A 25680-nucleotide genomic window follows, 5' to 3' on the forward strand; every position below is an offset into this window, starting at 1 on the left:
GACATTATAAGTAGCAAAACTGTACAAAATATCAAGCCTTACCTGAATCTGGATAAATATTTATTGTGTGTAAATACTGAACATCAGGTGTAAAACGGTATATTTATATCACGAAGTAAACTTGAGCACCAGATGAAATTAATACGTTTTTCTATCTTTGGTCATTTTTCTATTGCATAATATGCAAAATACAGAAAATTGAGAGGAATCTCGTCAGAGGTATATCTATATCATAACTATTGTTACGTCGTTGTCTAAATTTCACATACACTATGGAATCTAAATCGCTACTGTGCAAGTTGTCATAATCAGTGGTAATTAACATTAGAAACACTTTTTGTACATTCTTTGGTAACGTAACAGCTTCTTAAGTACTCCATGACTCTCAAGCTTTCCTTACTTGGCAATATCACGCCAAAATAGATGTTAGTACAATGAAAGTTTGTTTATGATTTTGTTTTGAAACGTATTTCACCAAAATGCGTTTAAAAAGTAAACTAAAATGCTTATCAACATTTTAAAACAAAAATGTTATTTTTTCGATGCTCGACATGTCAACAGTTTAAGACGATCTTCAGAATTAAAATGTAAAAATACTCAACCTAGTAAAGATCTATGCATATTCAAAATTAATCGCGAAAAGTTTATAAGTAGTAAGGAAAATAATAATGTACAAGGCACTGTGTCAAGGAGGAAAAACAAAAAACAAAAAAGAAAGCAATTTTCCATCAGTACATGCAAACTTGTGACTCCGTGTCTGTTACACACTTGATCCACATTGTTACAGTAAAACTGTAGCTGTAAAGCTATATAACAGATGCAGAGACATTCTCAATATCATTCAGAGAAATTAGTTGATTTTTTAGGTTCACAATAATGAGATGCTGCAATAGTCACAAATAAGAAACTGGATACTTTAATATAAGCTTCAAAATAATTATAAGAAATGGATTAGTATTGCAATTATGTTATTGAAATATCATTTCCATATGATTTACTACTTTTTCCAAGAAGATTTGAACAATTTTAAATATAATCTTCCATAGAAACTTGAGTAAATACTATTATAAGTGTAGAGATAGTACTTTAATGCATAATATCCTAAATCTGACATTTGACAATTTTCCACATTTTAATGTATTATTCATGGCAGCAATCAATTGATTTCCTCTTAATTTTGAACTATGATCATACTTTCGCTGTTGATGGCGCGACCATGACTGGGGCAGCTGTTAAGTACAATGCACCAAGTCAGAAGGCTTTGTATGTTAGAAATGCGCCTTTCCGAAGCTGAAAGTACCATTATCTTTTGATGCAGACTTTGTAATATTGTAGACAATCGGCACAGCTTTGATTTTGTAGAACATCTGCTGAAGCCAAGTCTTTGTTACGGAGAAACCTTATAAATTTCCAAGGAGGCAGGGTGGGGTGGGTGGTTTTAAATGTTTGAAAACAATAACTTTGCATAGATGTGTAGGATAAGACATTATTCAATTCCTTATTTTACTTGAAACAAATGTAACTTGTGATGAAGGAAAAAACATGTCTCATTCGGAAAGAATGTTATAGCCCCATCAGTGAAATGATCAATCCCTTATAGTACACTTGATTAAATTTGTATATTTATCCTCACAAATGTGCCACTACTGTTTAATGACTTATCACATGGTTTATATTTCTGTGTTCATTCGTCTTTGTCTGTTTGTTTAGCTTCTTTCAAAGTGGAAGTGGTTGTCCTTTCGAATTTAATTGTCAGTATCTCAGAGGATTACGTTTCCTTTGTAACAGTAAGATAAATGTATGCTGTTCAAGAGAAGCTCTAGAAGGTTTGTTTCTCTTCAAGTCAGTGCATACGTTTGCCCAGATTTCTTTGAATAAAGTAGAAGGATAAGTTGATCAACGTTTTTTAAATGTATTTGAGCTAAAAATACAAGACTTATGAAAATACTTTCTTTTCCCAAATATGTGATTGTAGTAACGGTCACTGAATGCTCATTGATATTTGGTTTGAAATCACTCTTGACGTCTCATTCTTTCCATGGATGGTCTTCATTCATTGGCTGTTCACATATTGCAACTCAGTGGCACAGTTGCCATCAGAATACCTGCTAAGGTGTGCAGATGATTTGTAAGTATTTATTCCTCCGTGGTGGATTGGTGTGAAAGTGGAGTGTATTAGGTCGCCCACCGGGAATCAAATAATAATGTATTCTGTATTACAAGAAATGTTTGATATATCGTTGTTAAATTTAGGACATATTGCATAGAGCGCTTATTAATTAAAGATAAAGATATATATTAGCTAATCTTTTTATGAACAATATATTCTAAAGGTTCGGGCTTTCAATTATTTTAATATTTCTCAACTAAAAAGTTGATAGTGCGGTAGGTGTTTTACCTTGATGATTAGGCAAATTCATTTTGTCTGTATTTCCAGTCATTACTGCATGTAACATACATTTTGGTGTACGGTTTACATTTAGAATTAATATTCGACATGGATAGTTGTATGTGGTGCTTGCAATGGTTATTCCAGACTATTTTTCTTGGTTAATATGATGGAGAATGCTATCGAAGTAGTTTCTTTCGGCTCTTATCGAGTTTTAGCAGGACATACTGTTGTGGCTAGCTATGTATGCTAGTTGTCATGTGCACTGGAATGATTCATAACCCTAGACAACGTACTTCCTTGTGTATCACTTGCATACGACTTTAAATAGTAGTGATCAAAATCTGCCATTAGTAAAAGTTCAGAATAGAAATAATTGCATATTGACCCTAAGCTGATGGTGCAATATGCGACAGCCATGCTGGTACTATAAAAATATAGTGTTTTAATATCACTTTTTATTAATATAAAACGATTCATTCTTATCAGACAGCCAGTATAAATGTGGAAAAATACATATCATGCACGAGTTTTGACAATCAACATTTATTCTGTATATTACTCTGTCACCAAACATCGATATCTATTACTGCAAAACAGTTTAGCAGAATGTGATTGTGTTTGTGTGAAAGTAATTACTCTCAAACCAAGAAGTATTTGTATTTTGGAAAAAGACGTAACATGTACAAATTCAGAAGAGGTTATAATTAAAGGATTCATTTTCGCAACTGCGAGAGTAATTCAAAATGCTTATCCTAGCAAAACCTAGGGAAATGAATGCAGCAGTCCCTTTACTTTGTGCTTTGTCCAAGTGTCATTAGTTCTTTCTCTTTTACTTTGTCTTTTAATTCTAATGCATTGGACACAGGGTTCATACGGTCTATGATGGTCTTTGAGAGTCTGGGAAAAATAAGGTAGCATTTTCAAGACAATGACGGTTTAGGAAAATCGAGCAGATTAACCTGGAGGCTTTAAAAGCCTTTGAAAATTGAAATAAACCTAAACATTTTAATTTCTTCCCATAATCACAAATACAATTGTCCAAGATTGTTAGATACGGATGTAGTCGAGTTTTCCTGGTTTCTTTCTTTTGATGACCCATTCAGTTTTATTTCATCATTACATAACTTATACAAAAAATGTTAGCGAAAATAGTCTTGGAAATCTATGCTAGTGGTCTTTGAAAGTTTGGGAAAAGTCTTCGAATTTATCATTTCAGAATTATGTATGAACCCTGGGACTTTACCTTTCATCTAAGTCAGGAATGAATTGCAGTTTAAAATTTTTCAGTATAAGCATCATGATGAAAAGTTATAGATTCTCTTTATTTATAAATTGCAGAAGTGCTTGTCATTATAGGTGGTAAAGATGTAGCAGCTAAGGGCAAGAAAATGAAATTTGGACATCTGGTGAGTTGATTAATGAGTTTTAATAGCTAAGTAATTCTGAATTCAAGATTAGAAAGACTAACGTATTCTGATACAGCCCAACATCTTATTAAGTATCAATTCTTGCTTCCAACCAGTATCAGATTTACCTGACACAGTTTCTACTTGCATTGTAGCCATCTCTCATAAATAGTATTACGACTTTGTGATCTTAAAATAGGTAACAGAAAAAGCAGAAACAACAAGTTCAGTAAAATTCAACAAATAACTGATTTATTCAGAAAACAAAGTGAAGTAAATGCCAGTTAATGCTAAATATTATGTCCAAATGTATAGAGTGCGTAAAATGAATTCCATATCTTGAATGTGCCGAAGTACCAAAGGTCTTGAATATACTGATATACCAATAGTCTTGATGTATTACAATGATATAATTCAGTATGTCTTTGAATGAATTTACAATAAACTCAATGTTTAATCCAAAAATGTCAATGAGTGCTTTATAATTTTAATGAATAACTTTAATAATTCCTCTCAAAGTATATATAAACACAAGTAAAAATGTTTCCACAAACAACGATATCAAAAAAGGAATGAATAATTGCTTTCTTACGCTTCCTTATATATAGACTGATTTATAAAACAACACATTTCCGTCGACCTATGTCTTTTCCAACGGAAATTTCTATCAAATTCCTAAACAATATCAGAACTGGTTATTTAACATCCAGCAAAGAAACCTGACATATTGTTTTTTTCCGTTGTTCTGAACTCAAATCCAAGTAAACAGGTTGTTCAAAAATCATCTTTATCTTAAAGTACAATCTACAATCATGGACAAAACTTAGCTATATAATGTGGTTTACAAACGACCCTAGCAATCTACAATCACGGACAAAGATTAAGCACACAATATAAATATACATACCACCTTTCATCAAATGAAAGAAAGATTTATACAATAAGTATATACATCTCAATAATAATGCTTCAGTGCACTCTTGCTTAAATGTATGTATACTATAGAAAACTCATTCATATTACTGTAGAGTTCCTACCGCGGTCGTATATATACAGGTAAGTTTTCGTTGCATTTGTTTGTCATATCTAATTATTTGATTAATGTAAGCGACGCTTCACTCATTTTTTTCTAAGACGTATAAGCAAGCAGTTGGCCTTTCCTACGGGTACATTTTATTTGAATTGATATTTTAGCATCCTATTCGCAGGCATTAATAGCGATGTTTCAGGTACTTTTCCTGGGCAGGTCACATGCATCTTGCTGGGTAATTGTCATATTGCATACCTCTGCAGGAACACTCCAGAATGTATCAAGCAGGTCGCGTGCGGCTCTACACCTGTATATTTTGTCTGCTCCATTGTTTTTCTACGGGTTTATGCTATGGGCAAGACCAGACTGAGAACCAGTCTATACATGTAGTTTACTCTGGTAGTACTACGATAACTAAACGGGAAGACATAGATGCCCAACATGAGGAACGAGAATGTCGTCAGTTTGAACGCAAGGGTTCAATACCGTTTGACTTGATTGGAAGTAAGAGAGCAAACAACAGTCTCAGTTACCATCTTACATATCATTATTAAGGACCGCTTATGTGGATCAATATCCCGTACCCTATCTGAATCTCAAGAACTGGACAACTTCCTGATAGCCAAGATGATTATGTTCCATCACGACCAGATTGTACCATATATATCTGATCACAGTGGTCCATAATCACAATCAATCATACATTATCAGCCAACAGAAGAACGAGCTTTGTTAAGTTTCATGACATGCCACTAGGCATCTTCAGCATATCATATCCTGCTTAATGCCTCAGTATCCAAGAATCCATTTTATACAGGCACTCTTACGTACCAGTCTAACTTGTATAGTACCCCTATTGCATTTGCTATTTACCAAGTCCAGCTTGGTGCCTCAGTATGGAATAGGAGTTGTTTAATTTTGTTATCAAGCGATTGCCACCCTAACGGACCATATATTTAGCAACAGCTTGAAAGTGGTGGTATCTAATTCAAGACGTGTTACGGGTATAGTATGCTACAATTCTTGACATTCTTCTCCAGCTACTTCACGCATACGATGCGTCATCCTCAACGACTTTATTCAAAGATGACTATACTTGATCTTAAGTCCCCTTTTTTTTAAAATGATACTATGATGCGTGAAGACTCAGCCTTACGGGCATGGATTGAATGGTGGATTTCCGCCTACCGCCATCCGAGTTTTGCCATTCAATCCCTCTTCAACAACTGCTTGGTCTATAGTTCTACCATTAGTTAGTCAATGGCTGAAGGATGAATCTACCTTCAATTGCTTTCACAGCCTGGAAGAGTTGTTAACATTATGAGCTCCATAGCATACATCAATGCTTTTCGTGCAGATACCTTCCCTCAAACGTTAGGTGGTGGTTCAATAGTTCCTACACACCAGTTTTCCATTTGGATTGAAGCAATCAATCGAGATATCGGAACATTGGGGATGATCAAAAAGTCCTATGTATGCATTTATGGAACTTATTTTAATGACAAGCAGCAGTTGGTGCGCAGTGTCACGGCCATGGGTAAATCTTGAATTCAGTATATATTCCAATCTCTCAATACGCGGAATACAGTTCATCTTCTCCTGCCCCATTTACCACAGGATATACACGGGAGTCTGTTTCTTGAATGTTCGCATCTTGAACATAGTGGCCCAGCAAACTCTGGCCAAGGCAGCTACGAACTTATAACTGATAGAACAAGAAGTAGTACTTTCTGCCTCCACCTTTATTAAAACCATCATAAGGCCAAGCTACGCTCGCAACCTTTAACATCTAATTTCCTTTTTTAATGATCAGGTTGATAAAATAACAAGCCACCAAGGATTTTTTCCCTGTGATTTCAGCTACAGTTGAGGGATTTGTAAGGCAATCAAGAAAAAGATTCCCGTGATGTCCCTAGAAAATCGGCCTCTGTGAAGCTGTAATATCCAATTTAAAGTTCTCCATAACGAAAGTGGCCAAGAAGCTGAGAGCATCCTTATCTCAAAATGTTATCATCGTAGTGGCGACTTTATCACAGATCCTGGTTTTATGATGTGTCCAATCCTTATAAGTATCACTGTCAATGCACCACGTTCTCTGTCTAGAGTTCCCTAGAATGTGTCACATTTCGCTGCTCATAGTGCTCAGCTCACTCAATCATCTCATTTGTATGGATTGTACTATAGCAAACTCATTTTAATTTACAGTATAGCTTCCACCTGTTTTGATTACATACAGGTAGGCTTTCTATACATGCATTACTCGTATCATCCACTTCATAGTTACTATAGGGGCGTTTCAGTCATATTAGCTATAAAGGCATTCAAATATGGCCTTCTTACAGGTAAAACATTTGTTGATTTGATAATTTAGCCCCAACGTATTAATAGCAAGACTCTAATTCTCCACCTGTTCAGACCATGTGCACCCTTTTACAGTTGATTTTCATAGTGTTGCTCTGCAAAGATATTTCAAAGTTTATATATCGTGTGCTCCGTTTCTGTCTTACATATTTAGACCATAGATAAGACCAGGCTGACAACCATGCTACAAGTGTAGCTTACTCTAATTGTCATTCTGTGAAAGCAGACTTGCATATTATAGAAAGAAGGCAATGGGCGGCAATTATGTGGGTACTGAAGGGGAAGGCATAGAAGCTTATGATGCGCGACGATGACATTATCAGCCAAATGTAGTGAGTCAAGTACTTTACAGGTAGCACAAGAGAGGTTGGTTTAACAACCATTATCCAGAAGCGTATAAAAATGGCAAAATGTTCCCTTGTCAATTTAGATCTTCAAGACTCAGCCTTACAAACCTGGACTGAAGAAGTTGCTCACATATTCTCTGAAAGGTTCTTTCGTCCTCATTCCTCTACACCACCTCTTCTTAACTTAATGACATTTTGGGCTGCTTACACATCATTACAAGCCCAAAGACCTCGTTTCCCTCCATGACAACCTCCCAAATGTAAATGATGCTACTGAATGGGGCAGATTTGCCATGACACAATATGGACCTGATAAATGGTTTCAGGTATCATGTTCAGTGCAAGTCCTTTCTAGCCGATGATTCCTTCAACTTAAGTTGTGGCACCCTTCACTTGGTTACCAACCTGAGCACAATCAATTTGGTTCATGATGATTGGAACAAGGGGTTCTATTCAATCAGTATGGACTTTAAAGATGCGTGGCCGAACATCTGCACTTTAAATGCTTTGAGGATGTTCCTGCACTTCGCATACAAACACTATATTCTTCTAAAACAAGAAATGAGTTATATCTTGGAGCAAGACACATTGTTATGTATATTTGATTTAATTTATATTGATTTAATATAATTATTTGTTTCTCTTAACTTTTTTATTCAATTGCATGATAATGTAATGTAACTTTATTTACTGGATTTGATATTTTCCAGAAATTCAGTTCAGTTTGACCTGACTATATTTCGTAAACACTAATAATAGAAACTTTGCATCTAATGCTGACCTAGTTCTTGACCTTGATTCAGAAATAAGTGACAGTTGAAGTAAACAACTCTTTTAAAATTATTTCACAGAGTAATGTTCATAAAGTGAAATCGAGGCCATACTGGTTTTTCCAGTGAATTGACCCACATCCGGGAATCTGTTTCCGTCGTAGCTAGATTTATTATTGATGTATTGAGAAACAATAGTCATTATGTGCCTTAATACTTGAGAACTTAAAGTGGTTTATGTTGTGACCAATTTTTTGGGCTAATTATTTTGTTTTCTTTAAATTATTTGGATTCCAAGAGACTTAGGTTTCCCTGGAAAATCTTGTGCTCTAAATTAATTCTTTTACAAGGACAGTTATCTAAACTTACAAAGAATTCAATCACTGGAATATTGTTTTCTATGATTCAACAAAAAGACTGTTGACAGATCAGTACGACGCTGACCACAGCATACGTCATCGCCTTCCTTTTTGGACTTCATCGGGATTCAAACTCAGTTTCATAATGACTTTTTACTACTAGGACTTCTATTTTTTAATTTTTTTAAATTCTTGGATTATTTTTGGATTTGGTTCGAAAAACCATAAGTTCTTTTTCTAATTTTCCCTTGTTTTTCTAAAGATATAACTTATTTGTTAAATTGTACAAAGCTTGTTGTCTTCACTCTTTTCCTGTTGCGTTTTGAACGAGCCTAAACGTAACAGTATCACTTATCATTCTTTTTCTGATCTCAGCCTCGTTGTTGATTTTTTTAAAAGTTTGGCCATGTAAGTATTAAATCCAACATTCAAGTAAATGGAGTAAGTCTCCCTCAGGAATAGTGGATTCTTTACATGTACTTAAACAAAATCCATCCACCAAAGAATTCCTTCAACTGCTGGCTTTGTCAACGCAGAAGTGGACGTCTTAGTCCTAGATCACATTCTTTATGGGGCTTCAATTATATTGTTTCTGTGGTCCAAATGGAGACGAAAGCTTTGACCGTTAGATTAACTTTGACAGTCTGTAGAATATGTGGTTCCATCTCAAAGGCTGAGAAACCTCACTGGTTTTGCATGGGTGAAATCTCTTCAGTCATGATCTATAAACACAGAAATCTGAGGCAGGGTGTGTGTGCAAATCTCATTCTATATTTATGGGACAACAATGGAGTGTGGTCCCCACAGGTTAATTATTTACATGTCAACATGCGTGACAAGAAAACCGTTCCAAAAGCTTTTCATTGGTGGCTGGAAAACCTATATGGGAATGGAGTTCTTATCCTCTCTGACAACTCTGCTGTGGCCATATCTCAAATGACAGAGTGGAACCAAGTCAACAGACCTTTGTAATTTGTTTTTACTTTTCTAACGTGGTGTCTTCAAGGAAATATCAATGCCCACGTTTGACGTATCCTAGGCTGGATAATGTATTAGAAGACTTGTCCTGAAAGAATCGATTAGTGGAAACATAATGGTCTCTTCGTTCTTCGTTTTTCACTCACTAAGTGCCCCAAAGATACTAATTGTTTTGGTTCAGTCAGGAACGCAAGAAATATCCTCTAAGGATGAAGTTATGCCCCTCTGCTATGCATCAATATTAATCATGATATAGAACTACGATATGATACATTATCGATAGGCATTAAGTTGTTGTCCTTTTCATCTTTAAAAGTTGTGTCTGCAGTAGCTGGTGCTGTTTTAGATGTTTTAGATGTATTGACATATTCTTTGTATTTACAGTATGCAGATAACAGACAGAAATTCACGTGTCATCCACTCTCCTTCATGACAAGCTTTTATACCAATGAAATCACTTCCACACAAATGCCATGTTGTCAGTAATTTTAATTCAACCTTTTAGGCCTTGCCAGACTGCTCTATTTGATCAGATGCAGTACTCATGGTGGCCACCAACACCTTTGTTTTACACTGCTGAATGCCCTAAAAACACCTTTACTTAAATTTGGAAGGCATTTCTCTATTAGCTTCAAAATAGAAGAAATAGAGCAACTTCCACTTGCAAGTAAAATCCTGTCTACACCGAATCTGAGTGTGGGAGCAGAGATGACTAAGAATCGTATCCTTCACTTTCTACTTACTGCAGATGCAAAACAACTGTAGTGGCCAAGGTCGGAATCAAACAGTTTTCACAACTGTGGTGTGGAAATCACTCGTGCTAGATGATCCTCCACCTTAAAGGTGAACGACGGTAATGGAATATATTCTCGCAATGTTGTGCATGTGAACACTCTATACAACTGCAGGCATGCACAAATCAGTAGCTAACTTCCTATGACTCTTGGACAAGAAAGAGCATCTGTCACAATTCAAACCTATTGTTGCATGATAACCAGTCGAAAGTGATACCAAAGAAGAGAACATATCGGACAAAGCAAGACCTACCAAATCGTCAGTCGAAATATGATTACACATATTCAATGACATTGATTCATTGGCCATGTAGACTCCGTCATGAGTGTTAACCTGGCTAACAATGTACTATTTGCACCACTCTTGAGAACTTCATTGGTTTATCTCTCATATATAACCTGCCTCCTCACTGCTTTGACAAAAAGCATGCAGAATCAACAAATACATACCTATTAGTGTATCCGTCTAGACACAGTTCACGCCTGCCGGGTCAGCATCATTCATTACGGCCCCTGAATTCACTACCAGTAACGGGCGACCATTAGTTCCTAATGAGACTTTGCTATTACATTCTTGTTTATTAAGGACACTACATTTCACTATTATGTACAGGACCCAGTACATGCTCTGAACAATGATACTTAAGGAAAAGAGAACAATTGTGTCCAGGGAGATCACGCGTCTTAACCCTCACAGAAGGAAATCATGATATATCAACACAGACACTTCATCCTGGATCCACATATTGGAAAATAATCACAAACAAAATGAATATGTTATGTATCTCGGCTGACAAAGCTAAGGCATTTCTTGCCACAAGCTCTGCAGCTGAGTGAAACTGTTCATAAGCTCTTACTATATTATCCATGCTGTGGGATAGAGATCTGAGATTTTATCTCAGAGATCCTTCAACTTTAAAGGCTCAAGTGATCTGGCGGGATATATAACCGTGGCGCCACAGGTTACCTTCTCGGCTCATTCAACAGCTTCATAAGGATGCAGATTCACAATGTTTGCTGGATTTGCGTAAGGGAAATATGTTTCCCTTTCAAAACTGCTCCACGACATATGGTGTTTCTTTTCCTGCTAGGTTATCAACGAGAAGTCTCACCTACATTAGAAGACTGTATATGGTCTCTAAAGGGTATGGGGATGTATCTACCTCCACCTCTTGCCTATGCTCCTAAGGTATTATGATCAATAAAAATTGAGATGAAACCAATTTCCTTTTAGCTTAAGTGTTTTGATTAGTGAGGGCTGGATTTGTGATGCAGAAGTAGTTCACCTAAGGTAATATGTGTAATTATTATCAAAGAAACATATTTTAGTAGACACATTTGATTGGGTTTAATGCCATTTGTTGGCACAGGATAGGCTATACGCGTCGGCCAGTATATCTGATGGAGGAAGAACCTAGATAAATCCTGGGAATAACCACCAACCCATGTGAAGCTACTAGCATATTCACATACCCACATTGGCCAAGCCTGAGACTCGACCCACGAGAGCAGACGTGAGATGTCGGTGATCTGTAAGGGCTCGCGCCTTAGACCACTTGGCCATCAGAGACCCCTGTTTTAGTTATGTAATACGTTTTAGTTTCTGTTGCAAACATTCACTCACCTGTCCCATTTTAATATCCTGTTCTCTTCATTCAGTTCAGAGAGGATAGTACCCATATGTGATCTGTGATGCATGTGCTAGGCAGGGATATTGATCGTTTCAGTTCTAACACCTTCCAATATTAAATGGAATAATGGGTCATGTAGAGTCATGTATTATGGAAGTAGGACTATGCATCCAGAAACGTTAGGCAATGCAATATAAGCAGTTAAGTATTAAATAATTAAGATTAGTTTACCATACCAACCTACCCCCTACAATTGTTTTAATGTTACTAACTGTTTATAATTATATAAATGCATTTCATATATTAAGGGCAATTGTTCACAAATTAAGTTCAGTTGTTATCTTATATTTTAGCTTTTATAATAGAACCCATTTCGGCCACTGCTATTCTGCTGAAATAGTTCCAGATTTAATAACCATTATTAATCCCATTATCCTGATCCTCTAGTTTTCCAGTAGCTGGACCTAAACTGTTTACCTCTGTTAAACAGATGAATCTTAATAAACAGCAACAAACAAACAATTGTCAGTGGGAATTGAGTTAGAAAGCATGATTCAGTAATGGCTACATTTGCTTCCCGTTCAGTGCAAATTTGCATCAATTAATATCAAATGTAAATTATAATAAGTAATTATATAGTTGAACCTGTCTTGAAAGACCACTTTAATGACAGACTTCAAGTCTTGAGGGACCAGATTCTCAATGCACATATTTATTAATTTATATAAAGCTTTGACATGAGAGATCACCAGTCTTGAAAAATCATGCTTTTTAGCTCTACTGGACGTAGACCAGAAGCGTTTATGGTATAGCCTGAAAGGATGCTCTTATCTGCATGGGGTTTTTGCAAATACAATTCTGATGCTGTTTATATGGTTTTAAATGAGAACAATGTTGATTTTCATTCGTATGGCAACCACTGTGGCTATCTTGTTTGAATTAAATTCAGTGTTTCGTTCAGTCAGTATGATAAATTTAAAATAAAAATGTAATAAAATCTGCAGTAATATATTACCGTACTGTACAAGATCAACAAATTTGTGATCAGGGAATGACTGAATATGTCTTCCACACCTGTTTTATACCTGTTGAATTAACATTACATCTTTACACTTATCATCCACATTGTATTTCAAAATCTCAAAAATGATATAATTGTCAAGTCTATATTCGTTGTTAATAGGTAAATAATTATGAAGCATCATATACTCTCTTTATACCATAACGATATGGTTCATTAGGTGTGATTTTCTGGGGTTCCACATAAATAAGTGCTGAGCAAAATATATGTTATGATTCAGCAGATTCAGCATCTCATTGTAATTTTGTCCATAGAGTTATCATTGTTAGAGTTTTCTTTAAATGTTTTCAATTTTAGTGATAGATTTAGGTTTACGGTCACGGTATGGCTCGCAGGTATTGACCTTCTCTCATGAACAGAGATCTTCATATGGTGACTTTATTCTAGTGCTCAGTCAGAATATTTTTTGTGCATTACCCAGTTCAAACACGATGAGAGGAACTGATGGGTTATGTTATCTTTCCTAGATTTAACAGGGAGAAGGAGGCATTTGAGCTCCAAACACTAGCTCAGCCTGCTTCATACAAAGTCTAAGCACATGTACCGGGCCCTCATTGAAAACTTCTTTAGTTGTGTCAATACAGGAGAGAGGTCGTATGATGACTTTTTGATTGCCCACAAATAACCAACTCCTGTCAACGAGACTGTGTTGCGTCATAAGGACTACACCAGTATCTGAGCTGCAGTGAGGTCCTAATAAAGGCTCAAATTTGAACTAAACCAAGTCAGAACTAAGGAAAGATTTCATTTAGAAAAACAAAGGGAGTGACTTAGGCCTATGGAAGTCAAAGCTGAACAACATGTCAGAGAGGTCTTTTTCATGACTCAAGATCATCCTTACTTTGCTGATGGAACATTTTCTTAATAGTATTTGGAACTAATGAAAGTAAAAAGACAGCTAACTGTAGGACAGAGACAGTCAAAGTTATGTTTTTGACTTTGCATCATTCCATGAAAGCAATCCACTTTTCATTTCTGACCTTTATAGAGGAGGCCTCCTCGCTCATGAAATTCTTTCCACAATCGAAGGATTGATTTTTTTATCTGCTGAAATTCTCACTAGACAAGAGAGAAACATGAAGAAGATGATCTGGGCAAGGATGGAACATATGGGTCAAAGGTGTTTGAGAAGATTCGGCCTGGCTGAGAGCTAGCTTGGTAAATCTACCACTAGACTGGGAAGTTCCTTGATCCAAGATTTGTCCCAGGAAAGAGTTGCAATCAGAATCATTTTACACTTCAGGCCACTCAGTTTCTGTATAATATTTAAAACTAAGATAATGGGGTGGGGTAAGCAAAACACCATAGACCTTCCCAACTGAGACAAAAAGCATAACAGACCAAGCCTTGGGATCCAGTTCTGTGGATATGAAAGTGGTCAGTTTGTAAATGCACCAGGTTGTCAAAAGATCAATCAGCTGATGCCGCGATTGCTGGCAAATCTGACTAATGTATGTTGGGACCAATGTGAATGGATAATTTTTTCCCTCCTTGTCAGAGAATCAACCAAGACACAGAGTCTACTGGAAATATGTGTGATAAGGATGTCGTTGTTGAATTGTGTATACCGATGGCAGAATGCTCATACTAGAATGTAGAGATGGCTTGATTTGGCACCATCCTGTTTGAGAAAGTACATCACAGCCAACGAGGTGTCTCACATGAGAAGCTCCATATTGTTCCAGATATGCCCATCATCCCGAATTTGGCATGAATGTCCCGTGTTGCTGACCCTGTTCTCGAATCATGCCGCCGTATACAAAAATCAAGATTTTTCGTAAACAAATAAAGTGAAAGAAAAATTTGGAGGAAGTTCTACAACTTACGTCTGAAGCTGAGGAAGTGATTATGACCAAGCGGAGCTAGCAGTGGTTTATACGAGAACATATGAAGTGAGCCCAAGATGTATACACTAGAACCCAAATTACAAGCAACAATCATACATCAAAATAAAGGGAATATAATGTTCTTTTAACAACACCGAAGACATACAAAGGCTTACTTAAATAGCTAATATAACCAGTGAGGAAATCCTGTGAATTCATTTTCTTTAAACAATCTAACCGTAGGAAAAATATAAAACTGCAGGTATTTATGGAAAGATTCAGGTCAAACTGAATTTTCTGGAAAATATCAAATTTCTTGAAAACAAAATTGTATTACACTGACATGCAAAGAAAATTAAAAGATTCCAAAACCCACAAACAATGAAATGAAATCAAACACAAATTAAATCAAATATAAATTAAATCAAATATACGTAACAATGGACCAAAATTAAAGTGTATGTTCCTCTGCTTAAATAACTTGTGTTCCTACCATGCAATGTAAGCGCCATATTGGCCAAGTCCGTAACAACGTCCGCAAACATACATGGTTTTTGACAATTTCCCTCTTCATGAAAAGTCCCAGTCTTGAAGGAAATCACCTTCATACCCTATTATCACAGATCCCAGTAGAACGAAAATTCTAATCTTTTTGCTGCTGAATTGAGAACATTGGCCATGATGACACATGGATATGATATAAGGTTTCCAGGGGCTTGGTATCACATTCAGTGCACCTACTCCTATACCCAGGGTTCCTTCAGCTTCAGATGTGGCAATCTCCAATTGGTCATCAACCTAAGCTCAATCATTCAACTCATTTGTACTCTTTGGTTCACAATGGATTATAAATGCCACCGATGGAGGAGACTCGGCAATCTATGTGGACATGCAATACGAATGACTTCACATCCCCACTCAAACAGCTTCCAGGAAGTTCCTGTTATTTGTCTACAAAAATACAAAACAGCAAGTTATATCTTCGACCAAGACATGATATCATGTGTGTTACTTTCCTTCTCATGCTCAGTCTCTTTGCCAGCAAGGACATCTCTAACCTCATGCCAGTTTAAGATTTGAATCAGCTAGGCCTGAGCTCAACATTCAAGTAAACAGTATGTCTCCCACAGGAATGAAAATTCAATTGGTACAATCATGGATTTCTTGATTATACAGAACAATCTACCTGCTAGAGAATTCTTTCAATTACTGGGTTTGCTGAACGTGGCAGCAGACATATTAGTCCTTGATCACACTTGGGTTCCACTTCACTGATCTTTTGGTCTAAATGAAGGCCACAAGATTGACAATTTGACCAATTTTGACAATCTGCCCAGTATGAAGTTCCACCTTGAAAGTAGGAAAATCTCACTGAACTCAAGTTGGAGATACCACTGTAATTTAAACCTTCAGCAATCACAATCTGAACAGGTAAAACACAGGGAATGGAAGGGGGTGGGTGGGCAAGTCTTATATCATTATACGCTACCATTGGAGTGTGGCTGCCTCAGGATCATTATTTACATATTAACTTTCTTAGGAACCTATCTGGGATGGAGTTTATATTTGGTATAACTTATCCACTATGGTGACTTATCTCAAAAGGCAAGGTGGAACAAAATATCCAGACCTTTATGTTCTTCTTTGGGATTTTCTAAATGGGTGTTTTCAATGACAGTCTGCATCCATATTTGACATATAGGATGGCTAAATGTTTTAATGGACTTGTCATAACAAGAACAAAAACTTACAAACAAAATGGTCAGTGCATCCCCTCCTTTTTCATTGAATGGTTGTCTAAAGTAATCAGCCAATGTTGGACTTATTTTTTTTGACAAGGTGGAAAGCCAAAATCTCATCTTTATCTGATTGGTCCTGGATCCAAGGCCTGGACATTCACACTCATTGTATAAATTGAAATGGCAAAAATGTGTATGCTTCTCATCCAGTGTCTCTGGTTCCATAGGTGATACAGAATACAGGAAGCAACATACTGGATTGTCGCCTAATCCCGATTACTCCACTCAGATGGGAAATCTTGGATCAATGACTTCATCAATCTAGCAAATGAAACAAGATATTCCCTCATCTGCTCAAACAACCACTACTGCACGTGTTTCATCATAGCCCAGGGTTCCTGAATATGTTTAAAAATATTAAAAATGGCACTCCTTTTTATTAAAATGAATAATGTATTATTTATAAATGCAAAACATATAAATAAGAAATGCTGTTGGAGAAAATATATCATTGTAGGCTAGTTTAATCTATATGCATGGTTGTAATTAAGAAACAGAGTACATTTTTTATACATGTACTCATAGGCATTTGTTTGTATAAAGCAGCTGTTTTTTTCTCTTAAGAAAGGTTATTAAATAGTTTTTGTAAAAGCTACACTTATGTAAAAATTTATCTGTAGAGAAGTTTTCTTTCTAAAATATTTGAAACATTCGAATTTTATAAATAATTAGAATAAACTTTGATATGTTTGGAGAAATAGAACTTGACAGTTGTTTGTTTTGTTCTGCCTGAACAATTGTCTTTTTTTCTACATTTATTGTGCAAGTTATGGCATTTCATATACTTAGTATGATTATTCAAAACATTTTTCAAATTTATATTTTGTATTGTTGGTGTTTAATAAAAATGTTACCCCAATATGCATTTCTCCAGAAACAGTTCTAGACCGATGGTTTTAGCAAAAACACAAACCCAGTGAATTATAATTTCAATTGTGCAAAAGTGACAATGTTCCAGGGACCAAAAATTAAAGCTTGTGTTCCTCTGATTACATAGGTTGTGTTCCTACGATACATTATAAGAATGTATTGTGAACATACAAAGTTATATATATCTGATAAGTGACAGTTTCAGCAACATACGTTCTTACCTTTCTTACCTTTCGCCATCTATTTGCTCACCATGGTTTAGTTAATATTTGCATTTGTCATTTCAGACGCTGATGGGGCATCTATGTTCCATGAACATAATTTTAACTTAATTATGAACCTGACCATTTTATTACATTCTGTGTTCTATTTTGTTCAATACAAACCATTAATTTGGATGGTAAATAATATTTTAATGGAATGCTCTTTCACAGTTTTAAACTGTACAGAACAATTTTTTCATGCAAGTAGTTGATGTTGTGCATTATTTTATAAGAGAAAATATTGTTGCCACTGTTTCTTTTTCAAATACATTACACGACCATTATATCATAGAAAGAAACACTTCTGCATCTCTAATCAATCCTTCCCAAGCTAAAACTTTATAGCTAAGAAGCTAAAAGTTATCTGCTCATCTAGGTTGTAGTTAGATAGAGTGATCTGCCATTGATACAGGGAATGGCCCCCAATACCTGTGATGTCTTCATTTACCACCTCCACTATGAATAGCAAGATCACTACAGATGGTGATGCCTCACCAAATACATAAAAGCGAATTTGCAGTGATAATGCGTGGTCTTTCCTACAGGTAACGTGTTACTAGAGTTGATAATTTAGCATCCACTTTGTAAGTATTAAAAGTGACGCTCTAATTCTCTTCTTGTATAGCCCACGTGCACCACTTTATGTGTAATTGTTGCATATAGCCGGGCATGGGCTACAATACACCTCTCTCTCTTTGTATGCATGTATGTATGTATGTATGTATGTATGTATGTACCTTTCTCTCTCTCTCTCTCTCTCTCTCTCTTTATATATATATATATATATATATATACATATATATATATATATATATATATATATATATATATATATATATATATATATATATATATATATATATTATCCGCTCTATTTGTGTCTTACAGGTTTAGACCATTGGTGACACCAGACTGACAACCACTCTATACCCATAGCTTACTGTGATTCTGTGAATAGATGTCAGAGTTTGCAAGGGATCAAAACCATATTATTGACTGGGCAGTGAGACAGAGAGCAACAACAGCCATAGTTGCCATCTTGCATATCGGAAGTATGGGCCAGCTACATTGATCAATATTCTGTGCCCTGTCCCAACTTCAAGAACTGGACAGTTTATGTCCCCCAAGATGGCCCTCTTTCCCACAAACGGACTCAGTCATATACAACTGTTGGGCCATGACCACAATCGATGAAAATCTATCATACAGTATCAGCTACCAGAAAAATGAACTTTGTCCAGTTCCACAGTTGCATAGTGTCGCTTGATCCTTCTTGCATACAGTCACCAGCTTTGTGCCTTAGTACCAAGAACCCAGTTTCTTAAACCCAGTTATACAATGATTTTACTCACATGGTGCTGCTATGCACTTCCTGCACAACATACAGTTCATACAGGCACTCTCATGGATCACTCTGACCCATATAATGCTGCTAGGCACTTTCAGTTTATGACACTCAGTTTATAACAGACACTAGTATAGAACTGTCTAACCTGTGGACAACAAAATGTCACGCATATATTGTCACTTTGACATTCTTCTGTACGATGTTCATCTTGGTGCAAAAGTTTCCAAGAGATATTGCTTCATTTGTCTTGAAGGCTTTGCCACCCAAAGGAAACCTCCTACTTAGCAACAGCTTGGAAGTTAACAGAATATAACTCATGAAGTGCTGCAGATGTAATGAACCACCCTCCTCGACATTTTTATCCAGATACTTCGCAGATAGTACAAGAAACCTTGGCTTCGCTACCTTAATCCAAAGATGATGAACACTTGCTCTTAAGTTCCCTCACTATTAAATCTTAATATGATGCATGAAGGCTCAATCTTATCCGCCAGGACTGAAAACATTCTCCATCCTCTCCCTTCAAGGTTCTGTCCTCCTCATTCCTCTATAAGAGTGATTCCCAACATGTGGGCTGTGGAACCCCTGGCAGGCCTTGGGGTTATTTGAAAGTACAACTATTAACATCTAGATGTCCATGAAATGGTTTGAAAGTTAAGAAGGGGTCCTGATACTTGTGAAGGTTATCAGTCTGGTATACTGTTCCGACATCAGTTGATCATGGGCTAATAAATAATCTATTTTGAATTGATTCCACAGTCTGGCAGAGTTACTGACATTTTGAGCTGCATACTGTCCCAAGCATATGCCTATCCTTTTTCTCAGATGTGCCTTACGTAGAATAGTAGTCAATATTTATATAGCCATACGCACCAGTTTCCCATTTTGATACCCGGCATTTGATGAGTGAGATGTGGCCATGTTAAAGGCCATCATGTAGTCAAACTATGAAGGCAATATTTGTCATTAAATCTCCAATTTAATGGTCAGGTTGTTTAAATCTGCAAACAAACCACCCAGGATACTTTTGTTCACTCTGTTGCAGTGTCAGTTACAGCAGAGGAATTTGCAAGACAATGGAGAGAAGATGATAGTGACATCCCCAGCGCAAAGGCCACTTAAAAGCAGTCCTACCGAATTTACAACTGTCAAGAACCACAATTCTCCTGAATTAAAGTGGACAAGAGGCAAATGGAGGGTGACTGTTTTTGACAGTTTTTCCCTCAACAAGGCCCCTCCTGTCTCAAAGAACGTTATCTTCATACCCCCTTATCACAGATCCTGGTAGGAGTAATACTACAATCTTTTGATGCCGAATTGGAAAGATTAGCCTTGACATTTGGATCTGATGAATGGTTTATGGTGATTCACTATTACATTCAGCTCACCACCACCTTTCCAAATGGTTAATTCAGCTACAAATGCATCACTTTTCACTCGTTTGTCAATGAAGGATCCATCATTCAACTCATCTATGGTCAGTGGTTCACAATGGAATGCAATAAATTTGTTATAAATGCCGTCCATTGTGGATACTACGTAATTAGTGCGGATTTGCAAGAGGAGTGACTTCACATCCCCACACAATTATCATCATGGATGTTCTTGTGATTTGGCCTACATATTCTTCAGTTACAAAACAGCATACAAGTTATATCTTGGATCAATACATTTTATTATTCTTTACTCCCTCTCTTCTTCTTCTCATTTTTCTTGACAGCAAGTGCATCTCCAGCCTTGTACATTTTCAGCTAGGACTGAATTCAACATTCAAGTAAACAGTGCACGTTTCCCTCAGAAATGAGAATTTAATGTCAGTGATGGATTCCTTGCGTATACAGATCAAGCCACCAGATAGAGAATTCATGTGACTGCTGGGTTTGCTAAATGCAGCAATGGCTGTCTTAGGCCTGAAGCAACCATTACTACAAGTGTTTCATCCCAGCCCAAAATGTCTGAACCTGCACACCAGGATTTTATTAAAATGCACTCTCGGGAACAGACCTTTTCACAACCAGTTGTGGAGAAATTTATCAAGTGAGATGGCACTCCAGCCAAAAGACTTACGAAGGCAGTATAATAGATCTCACAGTGGTGTGCATAGGAATACTTTTATACCACTGCATGCGTCCATACCTCAATAGCTATCTTCCAGTCACATTTAAACCTACCATTTCATGATAACTGTGTCTTTGCATTATAGCGAAAGAGAGGATATCAGAAAAATCAAAGACCTATCCAATCATCTGTCAATTTTTGATTAAGCAGGCCCAATGACATTTGATCCCTGTCCAAGGGGAATCAATCAAGGGTACTAATCTGGCTAAACCAGACACAATTTGAACTGCTCTCAAGAGTTTCATTTGTTTACCTCTCGTATTAGACATGCCTACTCTCTGCATTAGCGAATGGCAGGCAGAATCAGCAAAATGCTTGCCTTATTCTGTGCTCCCGTATTATCCATTCCATGGGATGGAGATCTGACTAAATTTCTCAGACTTTTATCTCAGAAATCTTTCATCCTATAAGCCTAGTCTCGATCTGTTGGGGCCTATAACCATGGAACAAACAGTTACCTTCACAGATCGTTCGACAACTTCATCAGAAATAGGCTTCATGACTAATGCTGGTTTCGAGGAGGAGGTATTTAATCTTTCGAAGCTGCTCTGTGACATATATAGTCCATTTTCCAGTCGGGTTATCTGGAAGCGGTCTCACATACCAGAGACGGTCTTTCCAAGGCAATGTGATTTATCTCCCTCCACCTCTTACCTATGCTCCTTTGCTATTACGACATGATAACATATTTGAAGAAGAAATAAGTTTATTCTAGTGACGTGTTTCTTAATAATACTTGATGATATTACACATACAGGCTCCTCAGTTAATTCCATATAGAGAATGTGCCTTCCACTCCAGAGGTAACTGAAGAATTCATTGGATTTAGCTCCAATGCTGGTATCAAGGGGAGATCACTCTACTTAACTGTCACCTAGGTGGGCATATAAGTTCTAGCATTTTAGCTAAAATGTTTTGCTGGGAGGGCCAATCACAGCTCCGGTGGCCTAGTGGCCTAGAGCATCCACCTCGGATGCAGGAGGTTGTGGCTTTGATCCCCTGCTGAGTTGTACCAAAGACTTATACAAATGGTACTAATGCTACCTAGCTTGGCGCTCAGCATTAAGATTTCACTGTTAGGACAGGTTGGCCTGGTGTCAGAATAATGATGCCCCAGTGCTAGACATCACTATAAAATGCCACATTGCAGACATTGTAGTGATATGACTGAAAATGTGTTAAAGCTACATTAAAAATCCAAACTGTACACACACAACCAAAGATTCAATCAATCACTATGCAATCCTTTCAAAGGCAGCACATTATGTCCAATATTTTCCATTCAATAACTTTTAATGAATTAAAATAAAATTTGGTATTTGGCATTATATTTATAAACTCAGATTCACCTGTATATGTTTTCCACATTTCTTCTAAATGTGGCTGACGTATGGCCTTGGTGTAGCTCATAAATTTGCCCATGTGTCAAAAATAACATTTTTGATCAGTAACATTCGAAGGACTTCATTTATTTCAGTGCTATAAAAACTACCTTGAAAGACCAATAATATGGAAGGCCATTTTTCATAGATGAATCATATTTATATAATAATATGATGACCTGTAATAAGAGACCACTTCTCTTGAAAGAAGACATTTTGGTGGCAGAAAGGATGGTCTTTTGACAGATTCATTTAATAATGATTTATATTGAAGTAATGAACATCAGTCTCAAATTTTATATATGTTTATCAGAATACACCTTGTTTATCTTCAATTTTGCCTTTTATAAATAATTCTGGAATGTTCAGCAACTTTTGAATATAGTTTCAGATTGAATCCAAATTGACACTGAAGGTTATATTAACAACTAAGCTTCTCTTTGATTGCCATTTACTTACAGTAAAATTTCACTTAGAATTTTATCCTTACACCATAAATTCAATTTTGATGCAATAAATTTTAACGAAGTTCATGGATAAAATCTTAATTTGGTTGAATCAAATGTTTATTGTCAAGACCTAGGACTTGGTTTGGCAGTTTTTGGGGTGTTTTTTCTTGGGTTTTCTTTTCTAAATTATCATGTTTTGCTTTGAAATATCTTCATAATGTATACACAGTTGTTCAATTGTCCCTTACTATATCACTTTTCACATTATCCTTTCTTTGCAGGTGAAATATGTTGCAGCTTCCAAAAGGTATGTTTAGCTCTACTGGTCGCAGACCAGAAGAGCTTATGGGGTGGTTCGGCATTTGTCCAGCTGTTAGCACAATTTTTTATATCTCTCCTCTTCCAATTCTATTAAGTGTATTGCCATGAAACATTTCACAAATCTTCATCCCATGGTATTTTTGGTCCTAAATACTGTGTGATTTTATTTTCTGTTTTAGAGTGTAATTCCAATTTTCTCCTGGCCAGAACCTGATTTTCCTTGATATGATTCATTTTTGTATCATCTCCAATCCAGTTTATAAGTAATGGTCTGTCCTTTGCATTCTGCGATAATTTAACTGCATTAAGATGACAATTTTTAATAGCATTTGTTATGTATGTTTTTTAACGGACACTCTTTGTAAAGACTATTCTGATGTCAAGAACGTTCTGACTGATCCAATGTTTCAACTCATCCAAGTAATCGCTGTGTATCATACACGGATGCAAATAAACCATGTTTGCCAAATATTCCATTTCCATTTATCGATTGAGACACATAAACAAACATATGATGAAAGTTTGACAAACTAGTGGAATTGGGAATGGCTTGAAAGCAGTGTTGATCGGAACATAGTTGGTCAGTTTGTAAGAAAACTGAAAGCCAGAGGACTAGCAGTTTGTGATATTTGCCAGAAAGATCTTAGCTACTATTGCTGACTCCACAGTAGCGTCTAACATGTTAATGAGGAGATGGACTATAATGTGTTGGAAGTTAGAGACTTCTAAACATAATCCTATCGAACATTTAAGTAGAGACAGCATATAGGCAGGTGTGGAAAGGATGATATTGTTGTGTTACATATATTTGATTTAATTTGTGTTTGATTGGATTTGATTGTTTTTGGGTTTTTTATTTTCTTTACATGTCAATATAATGTAATTTTGTTTACTAGGAATTTGATATTTTCCAGAAAATTCAGTTTGACCTCAGTTTTCCTTAGATACCTAATAATAGAAACACTTGTTTCTATTTTTGACATAGTTCCTGATCATGATTGAGGGTCAAGTAAACAACATTTTTCTAGGAGTAAAATAATTGGTTCTTATCAAGGACATACAGGAGCTATTTGACTTTTACATGTAAATATGATAACGTCATCCTCTCTTTTGCATTATATTTCGCAATTAGGCATTTCCGAAATAGCGAAATACTAAGTATTAATACTAATGCTTAGAGAGAGAGAGATTTCAGTGTCCATGGCTTTTAAACACTTGATGTCAAGTTGTTTTCTGTTGTGACCAGAACTGAAGTTTGAGTTGTTCAGATATATGTTAATTTTTTTCTTCCAAGTATTTGGACTCTAGAAAATGAATTCGTTTCTTTGGAAATATTATTGTATTCATACGGAATTCTTGAACAAGGACATTTATTGAAAATTCTGTTTGGATTTCAAAGACCAGAGGATAAATTATTGTGTTTGTACAAGGAACTGTAGAGTCAACATGGTACAGGCATACGTCATCGTCTTCCACCTTGGATTCTTCGTCGGGACTCAAACTTGAAATCATTAGAACATTTCAATATTAGGACTGCAACAACATTATTCATGGATTATTCTTGTATTAATTTTGATTTGATTCTGGAAAGCGTAAATTCTCATATTTTTCATTTTTACAGTATTTTTCGAGGGAAATAAATTATTTTATATATTTTTAAAAACTTGTTTTCACTCTTTCTTTGGTTACTGTTTATTCTAGCCTAAACACGTAAGATAAGAGTTGCCACATACCCATGTTTATCAAAGAAGTTCATGTTTGTAGACCTATGTTTATCAAAAATAGTCATGTTTGTAGAGTTATTTTCTTGTTCCACATGTAGAGTCATACTTCAGTGTGATGATTGATATTATTGATTCCAAAGTGGAATCAGGGAGGATGAACATAGAAATCTATAACTCAGCACGGAACATCAAATATGATCGGAAGCATCAGGAGAAACCGCAATACAGCATTTTAATAATCATTTCTAATACGAGAGGGTAGATGCAACTCAGTGTTAGAATGTACAAACTGCATGTAGATAATACATGGAGTAGCTTGAAAGGAAAATAAAATTAATTTTAAGAATGACAAGGAAAATAAATTAAACCTTTACTAAGGCTGTAGAGAAGAAATATATGTCTGTCAAAATAGACATCTTCGATCTTGTTAT

General features: G+C 36.1%; 1 protein-coding gene across 5 annotated transcripts in view; it reads left to right on the plus strand.

Moving 5' to 3' along the window:
• LOC149772924 (uncharacterized) overlaps positions 1-25680 on the plus strand; it is an 84186-nt gene that overhangs the window by 40646 nt on the left and 17860 nt on the right. For 4 of the 5 annotated variants that reach the window (XM_089947090.1, XM_089947089.1, XM_089947093.1 and 1 more), the window contains 2 exons: positions 3731-3798; positions 23486-23511. In XM_089947090.1, the coding sequence (XP_089803216.1) occupies positions 3731-3798; positions 23486-23511 (94 nt within the window). The remainder of the gene's footprint in view (positions 1-3730; positions 3799-23485; positions 23512-25680) is intronic. The other variant, XM_089947092.1, reaches the window with a different exon arrangement.

This window comes from Sinohyriopsis cumingii, unplaced genomic scaffold (genome assembly GCF_028554795.1).
Source record: "Sinohyriopsis cumingii isolate HCF-2022 unplaced genomic scaffold, ASM2855479v2 utg000972l, whole genome shotgun sequence".
In the NCBI taxonomy this organism is placed as follows: domain Eukaryota; kingdom Metazoa; phylum Mollusca; class Bivalvia; order Unionida; family Unionidae; genus Sinohyriopsis; species Sinohyriopsis cumingii.